Source organism: Pholcus phalangioides, unplaced genomic scaffold, assembly GCF_987345545.1.
Source record: "Pholcus phalangioides strain wild (caught in Gottingen) unplaced genomic scaffold, Ppha-v1.0 ptg000015l_1, whole genome shotgun sequence".
NCBI classification, from domain to species: Eukaryota; Metazoa; Arthropoda; class Arachnida; order Araneae; family Pholcidae; genus Pholcus; species Pholcus phalangioides.
This window is the reverse complement of record NW_028301608.1, coordinates 80,640,352-80,653,579: the sequence shown is the minus strand read 5'-3', so window position 1 is coordinate 80,653,579 and position 13,228 is coordinate 80,640,352. Positions and strand designations below refer to the sequence as shown.

Below are 13,228 nucleotides of genomic sequence, written 5' to 3'. Positions count from 1 at the left end.
TCCTAATTTGTCAATGGGCTATTAAATGCTTATGTAGTACAATCCACATTTAATAAAACTGGTTTAAAAATTCTTTTTTTTCACACATTTGGCATGAAAAATGTGGCCCCTCCCTTTCTTGATTTTTTTAAATCAGGATTCAGTATGTTGAAATCACCATGATGGTTATTGCAATAGGTGTTGACTCCCCCTTCATTTCATGCAAAATCTTAAAAGTTGTAAAGCATTGCTGAAAATATAAATGAAAAAAATTGAAAAATTGAGAAGCAAATGAAAATTAATGGGCAATTTTTTTAATCTATATCTTCTGATTTATGAGGATTTAATTTATGTGATTTTGAATTTTTGCAACACCAGACATACATCATCTTGAGGATTGAATGATCTATAAGTTGACACATCTCTTGTTCTACAATAAAGACATACATTTTCTCAAAATTATGTGGGAAGAATTCAAATTTTCAGTTAATTCAATGGAAGCTAGAACATAGGGTTCCTGTTTGAGAACCTTTGGTCCACCTGTTAAGATACCACTAAGTATAACGCGGCCTTCAAGCTTCATGGAAATTTTTTGGCCGGCAAAGGCCTGAAAGGTTGAAGACCCCTACTTTAAGAGATTTTTTTATTCATATTTTCTTTTTAATCCAGTTAACAATTAAGTTTTTATTTTTATTTAAATTCTCAGATCTTGAAAAGTAAAGTTCTAGAATGTAAATTACTTGCAGCTTATACAAAGCTGTGACGTTCAAAACACCCACTACGAAAATTTTATTTTTTTTCTGGTCATTTCTCAGCGCGGCTTATTTACCGGAAAAATTGCGGTAGGTTTTTCTTTTTTCCAAGTTTGCTACGAGGTGAAAGCATCACACAAAAACGGTGTGAACAAAATTTCTGCGTGAAAAATGGAAATTCGCGTATTTAAAAAGCATTGTACATAAAGTGATCTCTGTATAATTTTACTGTATTAAAAAAGTCACTTTTAAACGACTTTTTTAATACAGTAAAATTAATTAATTAGAATTAAAATTGATTTAGAATTTTAAAAAGTACTGTCAAAAATGAGTTTTAACTTTTTATAGCGTCTTTTGGATTCGGTTTCATGAGTGATTTCATAATGAGATTCGATATGTGTAGACATGTAATCAATATCGTGAAAATAATGACAAATATAAATTTGTGGGGTGAAGAAAAGTGATTTTGACAATTACTCATTATGAACGCTGTTGTTTGAAGAAAAAAAGAACACCTAAAATTTTGAACAACTTCAATCTATCATATGAATATTTGACAGACAAATTCTGTCAGGGTCTTTTCGAATCGGTTTTCAAAATTATTTTTTATATTAGTAATATCAAAATAGCACTGGCGTCGAAATTCTCGCGACTCAATGGCGCTTGCATTGGTCAAAATGTAGTTACTATTTCTTTTATGCCGATTCGTTAAGTTTTGAAGGTTATGTATGCTGTTCGTCACCTTTTCATCTTAGGATTCACCTTTTAAGAAAAATGAGATCTTTTAACCTTTTTCTTCAAGGTTGTCGTTAGTCTCTACTTGGCTGATAACGCAATCTACTTTCTAATACACTCAACTTCACGGTCGTCTCTGAATAATGAGGAAAAGTTGTTTGAGACTAGCTGCTGATAATGGTTTTGGCTGGGAAACGCGTTAATATTACATCACAGCACAAAGTAAGAATATGTTCTAAATGAAAAGTTTCCTCTCAGCCATTTTCATTTCTCCATAAACGTTGGTTTTGCAAACGTCTCTAGTTGAAAACGAAAGGTACCTGAAGATGGAAAAACACGTTGTTCTAGCTTACAGTGGTGGGTTAGATACTTCTTGCATATTGGTATGGCTTATAGAGCAAGGATATACAGTAACTGCGTTTCTGGTGAGTTGAATACAAGTATGTACTAAATGTAATTCAAAGTACATTAAGTCTCATGTAACGAGGTATGGTCCAAAAGGATAATCTCACACAAACGAGTGATTGTCAAAGAAGAAATAATGTTGAAAATGAATATCCGGTTAATAGTGAGTTTAAAATTGAAACGTCAAAAAAATTCTCGAAAAAGGCAGTTTTTATTTCTCTTCTTTTCTAAAACTGTGAATGGCACTTATCATCCTCCTTGTAAAGATTAATCTTAGGTAACCTACTGCCAACAGAGAATGGACACAGAGAAAAGTCACATTTTTTACCCCTCCCTCCTTCCTATTACAGTAGACGCCGCTTATTAGAATCACGGATAATGTTATTATTCGGGTATTGTATCACTTTCGCTAAGTACGGAGCGGACTAATGTCATAACAGGAAAAAATGTGTTCATAAATATAAGGACTTTGGTTTATATACTATAATTATTTTTTTTTTGCATATTTTGAAACTAAAAGTTTGGGACAGATTCACCCCCTCCCCCCAAAGTTATCGTTAACAATCTGCAAGACTGTGTAGGAGGTCAGAAGAGCATATATATATATTACTGACAAAAACTTAGTTACTCAGTTCACAATGCCCTTCCTAATCAGGACGTAATAGCTGTTATAATGAATGTGTAATGCTTCATTTGCAATTTCTTTCCTACAGTGAATGCATGTGTGTAAGGGAAGAAAAAGCTATTTCTTCAGTTCTTGATCTATTTTTTCAACTGACCACATTCAGTTCCTCTACCGGAAGACTTTCACTAAGGATTTATGGAACATATCGTTCATTGCAAAAAGTATATAATACACATTAAATAGTTTCATTCTGAACTCTCTCCTCACAATTTCTGGATTAAAAAAGGGATTTTTATTTAAAGAGGAAAAAAATACTGTTTTAGAGCAATTTATATAAAAAAAAATACACTATTCAACATTTTGGGAACTGCCGTGGGATAAGAAAAACGGAGTTGTCCCATTTCCATACGTCTCGTTCGACAAACGGGACACATAGTTGTCGTACTTGCAACCGGGGTTTTTTCGGATATAGTTATGAGAATCGGTTATTGTTAACAAAAACCCCAAGTTCCGATGTAATCGCATTAACAGCGTGCATTGTACTAGGCTTTCCAACACGAGATATGCGACGATTTTATTCGACTTTTGCCTCCCAGTAACAGCGACCACGGTCATTGTCAGAGATTATTTGACCGAAACTTACAGTAAAAAATCGTTTCCAAACGGCTGAAAAAATTGCACTCGTACTAAGAAACTTGTGTTAAAAAAATTTTAATGAATCCATACAGCCATGGAAGTGAGCAATGATATAATAACTGGAGACTGGAGAAACCGCGAGACACCCAGGCTCTGTCGCAAGAAGCCACGTAAGTTCTTCGGTCCCCAAAGGGGAAGGTCCAGGGCATCTCCGGCAAAATATATAATAACTAAGATTTGTAATTTATAATATAATAACTAAGATTTGTAATTTATGATATAATAACTAAGATTTGTAATTTATGATATAATAACTAAGATTTGTAATTGTTCGGCTAATCGCTTTGATAATACGAAATTATATGCAAAAAGTCTAACAGAATCACTAAAAATCAATTTCACGACTACAGTTCTGTTCATTCGCAGAAAAAATTATCTAAAAGCCGTTTCAATGCAGATAATGTAGCAATTTTCAACAATCTATATAACATGACAGAGCAAAAAACTAAAATTCACTCCATGTTTTTCTCTCAAATTTCTCTTTTTTTGTCTCGTCACATAGAGCTAATCCAATACAGCTCTATTACAATATATAGCCCTGTATCACACATTGCCGATGAAAAAAATGGATTTGGTTCCTACCGGACGTCTTACATTAGCACATAGAGCGTTGTCCTGGGACCTCTAGGTACACCAGCTCTAGCCACCTCGCGAATTGGCCGGCCAAAACCGTAATCATTTCTGAAACTCAGACTTTGACCAAAACTCTCGGTCAATTCGCGAAGTGGTCGCAACATATACATCCCTTATTTTACGGGACAAAATCATTGTTTTCTATTGTATTTGTAGCTCTTGGGAGAGGTGTAAATTCCCCACGCTCAACTCCTTAATCCACTCCTGATCCTAGTCAAAAATGGAAAAGAAATTTCATATTCGTACTTTTTTCAGGCAGATGTTGGCCAAGAAGAAGATTTCGAAAGTGCGAAAAAGAAAGCTTTACAGCTCGGAGCTAAGAAGGTATACAGCCTTTTCCTTTCCTTTTTTTTATGGATTATGGAGAAAAAATATTGTCGTATTTTAAATATAGCCTACATGATACAAGTATAATGCCAGAATTTAACTACACATACACACGGAAGAAGACAATCGTTTTTTCTGCTCTAGAAATAGATTCCCCAATGATGAATTGGATCTTAGTTTACGTACTGTGTTTGCGGTAATTTCAGATCATGAAGTGTCTCCTTTATCAATAGAATATCGCGAAAAAAAAATTGAACTGAAATTAGAAGCATTCAAGATTTGATTGATTTTCGTAGTGGTATCAGTGTTATCTGAAAAAATGATTTTGAAAAGCATTTTCACTCCTCTCTAAAATTTTAAGGGGTCGTTTTGTAAAAAGAGGGGTTTTTGAGAGGGGGAGAGGACAGAGAACTACTACTCAGTTAAAAAGAATCGCTTAAAATTTGGAGGAATATGTTCACTTCTAAAACGAAATTTGGAGGAGTAAATCTGAATATCGATGCGCGTGAATCACGCATCAAGATGCGTATAGGCAGACACTGGGCAGTATAGTACAGTTGGTCTGGTGTGGAAACATGATGACTTATTCACGTAGGGAGTGATGTATTGGATTTGTAGGATTCGCCTTGACAAAAATCGATCATTTGACACCATTTACTTTTGCTTGCAATGAGCATACTTTCTGAGATATTAAGGGTTCAGAACGTGACATGAAGACACAATGCAATCGTTACGGTAACCAAACCCGAATATGTATTTTTTATTAAAAGGATATCTTTTGTGTGCATTTAAACATCATTTAATCTCACGTTAAGACCTATCCATGAACACCATATTAACGCTGTCTACGCTGTATTATTTCTGAAATATCAAGGTCGATGCCAAATGAGCGCGACTATCTCAGTACGCGAAAATTCCTGCAACGCACAAGCAGTGGTCATACACGCGTTGTTTTTCGCGCAGGAACCAATTTCATAATAGAAAAAAAAGAAAGAAATTTGCGTGAGAATCTCGCTTGATAGAAGTGAAACTTCTAGATTTGGCATGTCGCTATAAAAGTTAAAATTGTAATAGATATGACGAGCCGGAATCGAACCCGTAACCTCTGGATTGCGAGTCTTACATTCTGTATATATATTGACTGCACCATAACCGGTTATCAATTTGCGTTCTTATTATGTATATTAGCAGCACGAATAGGTCGCGAGAGAGAGTAGCTTGCTCAACGCATGCGCTTTAGGATAACGTGTCCCGATCCATATAGCCACTACTACCCCCGCCCAACTTTTTCTTACACTGCCGAATGTCTATTGACATCCTGCCCACCACAACCCATCTGATCTCGGAACTTCATCACATAATCAGTTTTTCTACGGAAAGGGTTTTGAGGAAGAAGAAAGCGTTTCACTTTTCGTGATGAATTTTCTCTTTCAACCAACTTTCGCTCTTATGTCCCTTTCACTGTACGTCGCTACAGAAGTTTCACTTCAAAACCTCCCATCCGTTAGGTGCTGCGATTTTTCGCATCCGAGATCGTGTGGCAACTCCTTCTCCCAAAGTATGCGCGAAAAATCCGTGAAATAGCGCTCCTGTGGTATCTGCCTCAGATTTCGAAATTTGATTAATTTTAATGATGTGACATGGATTTATTTCTAGTGGTGAAAGAAGATACTGAAAATTTTATTTTTCTTTTCCAAAATCGCATTATACATAGTTCGTGCTGGTGGATCTTCGCCGACGTTTCATCGAAGACTACATCTGGCACGCGGTGAAAGCCGGGGCTATTTACGAGGGCCGCTACTTGCTGGGAACGTCCTTGGCCAGACCTTGCATATCTCAAGCGATGGTTCGAGTCGCTGACCAAGAGAGAGCGCAGTTTATCGCTCATGGTGCTACGGGAAAAGGCAACGACCAGGTTCGATTCGAATTGGCGTGCTATGCTCTCAAACCTTCTCTAAAGGCGAGTCGTCGATCTTTTTTCTGTAAAAAAATCCTAAACCCAGCATTGATTAATCGTACATGTTATGTAGCAGGGACAGGGCCGTCTTAAGAGCATCATGGGCCCCCGGGCTAAGTGATTTTTCTATGGCCCTACCTGGAAAATTTTCGAAAATTCAACTACTTCTAATTTTTCTGAGGCCCCTCTTCTCGTGAGGTGCCCAGGTGGGCCCATGCGTTAAGACGGCATTGAACAGGGGGCAAGACCATTTTATAAGTTCAAACTGGTGGACAACTTCGATGAAAGGGCATCCAACAGTGTATCGGGAGTCATAGTGATCGACAAAAAAAGCAAAATATTTTATTATGCATTATATTTTTATTAGGGCTGGGAACCGATTAAAATTTTTAACTGGTTAATCAAAAATTTCTAATCGATTAATCGAATTTTAATCGAATATTTTTCGTGACCATATAATATTAATACGTAGATGCTAAGAATATATTTTATTTATTTCACTCACATAGCTGGTAGATGCAAACAAATATAGGAATAGGTTAACAAATTTAGCCTGAACGCTTCAAGCAATTTAATATGCTTGTCTTTTTTTAAATCGGTTATGTTTGGTTATTATTCACTTTCGATTATACTGTTGCTTGTTTTCCTACCATCTACTTTCGAATGGTACTTGTGAGGAGATGAGCTGACGCTTCCAAGAATACGAAAAACTACTATTCATAGTAGAGACAATAAATTTTGGTATTATATTCTAAAACTTTCATCAAACTCAATTTAAAATTGAAATCATCAGTTTTCATTGAATCTAATTTGATCAAAATATTGATTCCAATATTTTTAAATGTGGTCTTTTATCTAAAATTTTCTGTATAGAACATGATTTATCAGGCATCTAATCGGTTTTTTCAAAAAATCAAGTTAATTCACAAACTTTTAATAAAAATTTTAATCAAATTGATCGAGTCGATTAACTCAACTCAAATCTTTAACTGATATGAGCAATTAATCGATTAATCGGACCATCCCTACTTTTCATGAATTTTATTATGTATGCGCATATGAATAGATATTTTCATTGAATTCTTTTATTCATATAGATATTAGCACCATGGCGAATAAAAGAATTTTATGAAAGATTTCCAGGGAGATCTGAGCTCATTAAATACGCGAAGGTAAGAACAGAAAAGCTATTTCAATACTGATGGGGTTTTTTTTTTAAAAAATTAAAAATACCTTAAATTTTCTTTGTTTTGTATTTATTCTAGGTTAAGGGGATCCCGATCGAAGCGACACCAAAATCACCTTGGAGTATGGATGCCAATTTGATGCACATCAGGTCTCGATTTATAGTTATTATTTTCTGCGTGTTCATGTATTTATTCTGTGTATTTATTCTGTATTATTTTCCTGTATCTAATGTTGTGCATGAATTTTTAGTGCTGCCATCTATTTTCCAAACTGTGGATGATTGAATATTTGTACCATTACTGTCTGCGGCGAAACTTTTTAACGGGGAGATCGGCTCACAATTCAAATGCACTGTAGTTATTTTTGTTTTCTTGAATCATGTTTGCCACAAGTATCATGATAAGAACGAAAAATTTGTCAATAAATTTGAGATATCTTCCTGATCTTCGTTGCAGTTATGAATCCGGAATCCTCGAAGATCCCGATCAAAAGCCGCCACCCGATTTATATCGCATGGTGACCGATCCGTTGAAGAGCGAAGATGTGCCTGCCGTTATCGAGATCACTTTCGAAAAAGGTATGCTTAAATATAAATTATTAATACAAAATTTCTCTCGCTACAGGAAAAAGTTTAGCTACACACACACAAACATACAACTCTATCTTCTCTCAACTAAATAAGTAATAGTTTCAAATTTCTTTAGTACCAGTTTTCCTGACTGAATTCACTGATCATCAAACACCACAAGCGCACTTCATGTACATAATTACGCAGGCACTCAATTTCCTTCCTTAGAAGATAAGTGAATCTGGATATCGAAGGGCATAACACATTCAGTACCAGGGCCGCAACGATCCGGGCGATGGACCAGTGGGGGGGGGGGGGCGAAAATTTTACCCTTTAACTTCTACAACATTACAAGGGGCTGACAACATTCGTGCTTGTCCCGACTGCCCAAGCATCTAGTTGCGGTCCTGTTCAATATTGTATATTGTTCGTATTGTGTAATTGAAATTATTCTTGTTTTAAGAATGAAAAACAGTTTAATTTTTGTATTTTTGTTGCAATAAGTTTTGTTGCAGTTGTTGAGGGTCTATAAGGTCTTATAGCTCGCGAATTGGACAGTAACTGGTCGGCCACTTCGTGAAAAGACCAATGTGTGGCCAGACTTTGGACTTCGACAGTATACATATTTTTGAAATAGATTCTGAAATGTACTATTATTAGTTTCATATTACAATTCCTTTACAGTGTTAAATTTTATAAACACCACTCAACAAGACACCAAAGTAAATGTATCGAAGAATTCGTGGTCACTTTCCACGTGTCCCATTTCAACTTGCACGGAAAGGGCACTAGTACTGTAGTCCTATATATTACAGCGTGTTATAGAGAAGTAATCTCTTCTATTTCTAAATATCGCCCCAACTGATTTTTAATGATATCCAATATTTCATTGCTGCTGCTGTGATACAGGGATACCAGTACTGGTGAGAAATGTCGACGACCAAACATCCAAAACCGATGTTCTGGAATTGTTCCTGTATTTAAATGAAATTGGGTAAGGTTTTTTTCTCCTCTTTTATAACCATTTATTAAATCGGTGCTTATATGAATTTGATAATGTGACACAGAGCACCCATTGATCGAAAGAGTCATCTCGTCTAGTTTCCATTGATTTTACAGAGGACGTCATGGAATAGGAAGAATCGACATCGTCGAAAACCGTTTCGTTGGAATCAAATCTAGAGGTGAGCGTTTTCATCGACTTGATTGCGCTGAATGTGAAGGATATAGGCTACTCGAATTATTCACTATAAATTTTTAATATAATGATATAAATAGTTATTCTGCAATTTTAAATGTAGAATTCTGACAAACTGAATGTTTTAAAAACCTATTTTTCATTACAGGTGTTTATGATACACCGGCAGGAACGATTCTGCACACCGCTCACTTGGATCTAGAAACGTTCACGATGGACAGGGTAGTGTTTTTTTGTTTTTTTTTTTCATTTTCTCGGCAACATCACGTATGCACGCTAGTTTCCGATTCTGCGAGTCGACACCGTTACGGATTGGTAAAAAAAACCCGAAATTCAGGTTTTTAACCTGACAACTCGACGATTTGTCGATTTCTTCTGATTCGTTAAATCGGGGGCTCCACTGTATGTATACTAAAATAACAAAACCAGCATTTCAAAGCGCTATCTTTCGTTTCTCACGTTTTGTTGTCCATCATGAGAATATCGTAAAAATTTCGACAAAAATTAGATATCTTTATTTGAAAAATATCTAATATTTATAACATTATCGTTGGCGACCGCTGTTTTCTGTCTCGCGTTTCATTTGGTTTTTTTTCTCACAGACGCCTCGCTCATTTCCCTACGTATACAATTTTATTTCATTAACTACGAAATCATAAGGAATGGAAAGTGACGATTGTCACGTTTTTTGTAAAAAAAAGCCCATGCCGATGCATACGCAATCTATAAAAAATTGAAAATTAATTTTCTTATAAATTTCTTTGAAAATTAATCTTTAAAAAAATTTTCACAAATTAATTTTTTAAATATTTAATTTTTATTTCACCTTCTCGGGAGAAAAAGCTACAGAGATAAGACGCAGCAGCATATAATCTCAACTCAAAAATTCCGATTTTTTTCTTTGTCGATAAAAAAAAGCAGGAAAATACACTAATAATTTTCTTCCAATTTTTTCAAACATAATTTCATGTAGAATATTCCCAACGCAGTGATTAATTACATACTATCAATCAGGGCTGCGAATAGCGGGTCTGGTGCCCCTGGCGCTGGTTTAAAGGGGGCGCCAAATTCACCTTTTAACTGCTTCTTCATTATTTATACGGGGGCGAAAAAAAAGCTTGCTTGCCCCGAGTGACATATTATCTAGTTGCGGTCCCGCTATCAATTATATTGTGATTAATTATATAGGCTAATTATCTATACCTTTTCCATTAAATATTTGAAAAAAAAAGTGTTTGGATTGATTATCTGAGTACTGTTAGTGCCGTCTTAATGCATGGGCGAACCCGGAGGTTTCAAATGAAATTTGGTTAAAGTTTTTGAGAGCAGATAGTTTTTCAGCCAGGTACGGGCCTCGGAAAATCACTTTGCCCGAGGACCCCATCATGCTCCTGAGACGGCCGCTTTTCCTAAAGTTTCTAGTAAATACGGAAAAACTATTTTTGTCGACTGTTGAAAGAAAGTGTTACATTAATATCAATTAATTTCATTTGGTGCTTTTACTTTTTATTTAAATATGATTTTTTATTTCCCGAATATTAAAGGAAGTTTTGAAATTGAAGCAATACCTGTCTGTCCATTTCTCGGAACAAGTTTACAATGGTACGTAACAATGTTTTTCAATAATTTTGAAATTCACAACAAACTTCAATTCAAACTTGTGCTTCAAAATTTACATACACGAAAGATTGAAGTGAGGGATTGGCTCTTTTTTTTATGGCTGCAATATCAGAAATATGATGATGATTGAGTTTGATGCTAAGACAAGTATCTATTGCACTTTGATTTGTTTTCGACTGCGATTTTAGAACCTTAGAGAAGGTATATATCTCTTCTAGAAGAACAACTTGTTTTTTTTAACCACAAGATGTGTCATCAAACAAAGTTTTTGCTCTTTTTCCTCTGAGAACATTGGTAAAAGAACATGTTGGGAAATTGGCTCATGCTACAGTTGGAGGCAGTATGGACATCTAAATTTTCTAACATTACAACTTCAACATTACAGGCCTTTGGTTCAGTCCCGAATGTGAATTCACTCGAACAGCGTTGAGTTTAAGCCAAGACGTTGTATCAGGAACCGTCCGACTCCAGCTTTACAAAGGATGTGCTCTTGTTATTGGACGATCATCTTCTTCAACGACTTACAATCAAGATCTGGCTAGGTAACTAAGTTAATCATTTATTAATTAGTGATATATTTGAGATATATTTTTTCCCCTCCATTTAAAATGTATTTTAAAATTTAAAAATACAATTTCTTCCTGTATTTACAGCATGGAGATTCCTGGTGATTACACCCCCAGTGATGCTGAAGGCTTCATAAAAATCAATGCAGTCAGGTAAGAATTACACATGTATACATTGAGAGAGAGAGAGAAAAAGATAAACATACTAGTTTTTTTCCTTCTCAAACAATCTCTAAGACCGGCATTACACTATAAAAGTTTGATAAAAGTTCTTTTATAGAAAACTTGAAAATGCTACCAATAATTGTACGTCACATTCGCACAAATGCAACCGATAGGCTTATTGGTTGTATTTTTCAAGTTTGGTAAAAGGCATTTTATCAAGGTTTTATAGTGTATAATACCAGCCTAATACCATGAAAAATTATTTCATCAGAAGAGGAAAATACTTTTCCCCAATATAGGTTCAGTAAACCAAATTCATAAAAGCAAATACTGACATCATTAATTAGCATCCATACTACTATACCAGTAGATACCTTTTAAATTGCAAGGTGCGTTTCATAAGAACTTGGAGTAAACTCATAAAAAAAAATCAAGAAATATAGGTACAGGAAAAAATGATTTATTTCTTAAAATATCTTACCTCAGGTGATATGTAATTGCCTCGTCGTTCAATGCTTTACAAGGCAAATGGAGACTTTATCTAGAAGCTGTCTCGGGAAACCCTGTACAACTGAAATTTCTACCAGTTCATGATGCTTTCTCGATATGTATTGCCACAAATTTTTCACAACTGAAACAAAATATGTAAATGTAATATTAAAATCATGCCATCACCCCCTTATAGTCCGGATCTTGCTTATGATTTCTGGCTGTTTCACATTGAAGGATTAGCTCCATGGCAGAATTGTTATTTCAGCTGTGTAAGGTTCACTGAGACAGCTTCCAGAAAAAGCCTTCTCTACTTGCTTTGAAAAGTGAATGGAATGATGGGACCCATTGTATATCATCTCCGAAGGATTTATTTCGAAAAAATAAGTGAAATAATAAAATAATTATTTTTTGCTGCAACTATAATTCTTGATTTTTTTAGTTTACTCAGTCTTATGGTTACTTTACTAAGTTCTTATGGGATGCACCTTGTATTTTATTACCATGAGCACCATTGAAACCTTTTGTGGAAAATTTGAATATTTGAAACAAATCCAAATGAATTTTCAAACCCTTCAAGCTAATTCTAAGAATTGCTGGTTTTTTCTTCTTTTTCAGGTTGAAGGAATTTTACAAGCAAAAGCCCTCCAAACTGATCAACCAGTAAAAACTAAAATTTTGCTTGCAGTTCAATACCGCAATTTGTAATAGCAAAATTATTAATCACTTCATAAAACTTCCAATGTACAATACAAAAAGTGTTTAATCCTCTTGCTTCATTTTATCATATAAAACTAAATTTTTTCAGTTAACTAAATTGAATTGTCAATTTCATTTATTTATAGACTACAAATTTTAATTTGTTGTCGTCTTCTATCAACAAAGCTATAAAACAGTGGTTCTTGCAAAGATTTTAACATTTTGACTGGTTATTTGGGAGATTGTGTGTGTGTGCATGAAATGGGAAAAATCAAATTTTTAAATTCAAAAAATATAAATCCCATGGACATTATATATTTTGACACAATTTTTGGCTTTTGTTCATAAAAATGTACCCGTCACTTGAAATTCAAATATTCTCAGAGAGTTTGAAGGGATTTAGAGGACACAATGATTATCTATTATATACAGTTTCCAAATGTTTTTGGAAAAGTTTATTTTTCCCTAAGTGATTACTAGATCCATTTCTTTTCTATCTTAATTCTATGAATGATGCTAATTTAATAAAAAAAACTGATTTTATTGATAGAAGAGCAAATGCGCATATTAGAAAGAAATTTCAAAATTCTTATTTAGAAAACATTTTTGGTGTGTCTATTTCCAAA

General features: G+C 34.7%; 1 protein-coding gene across 1 annotated transcript; it reads left to right on the top strand.

The window, feature by feature from the left end:
* The first annotated feature begins 1,586 nt into the window (after nucleotides 1–1,586).
* On the top strand, nucleotides 1,587–12,720 carry Ass (argininosuccinate synthase). The gene is made up of 13 exons (XM_089244448.1): nucleotides 1,587–1,891; nucleotides 4,081–4,149; nucleotides 5,867–6,112; nucleotides 7,207–7,281; nucleotides 7,375–7,445; nucleotides 7,753–7,874; nucleotides 8,775–8,859; nucleotides 8,985–9,049; nucleotides 9,212–9,285; nucleotides 10,608–10,665; nucleotides 11,069–11,225; nucleotides 11,337–11,402; nucleotides 12,522–12,720. Exons 1-13 carry the CDS (start codon nucleotides 1,793–1,795, stop codon nucleotides 12,568–12,570), a joined length of 1,236 nt encoding a protein of 411 aa, XP_089100574.1. The 5' UTR covers nucleotides 1,587–1,792; the 3' UTR covers nucleotides 12,571–12,720.
* Nucleotides 12,721–13,228: the final 508 nt, after the last annotated feature.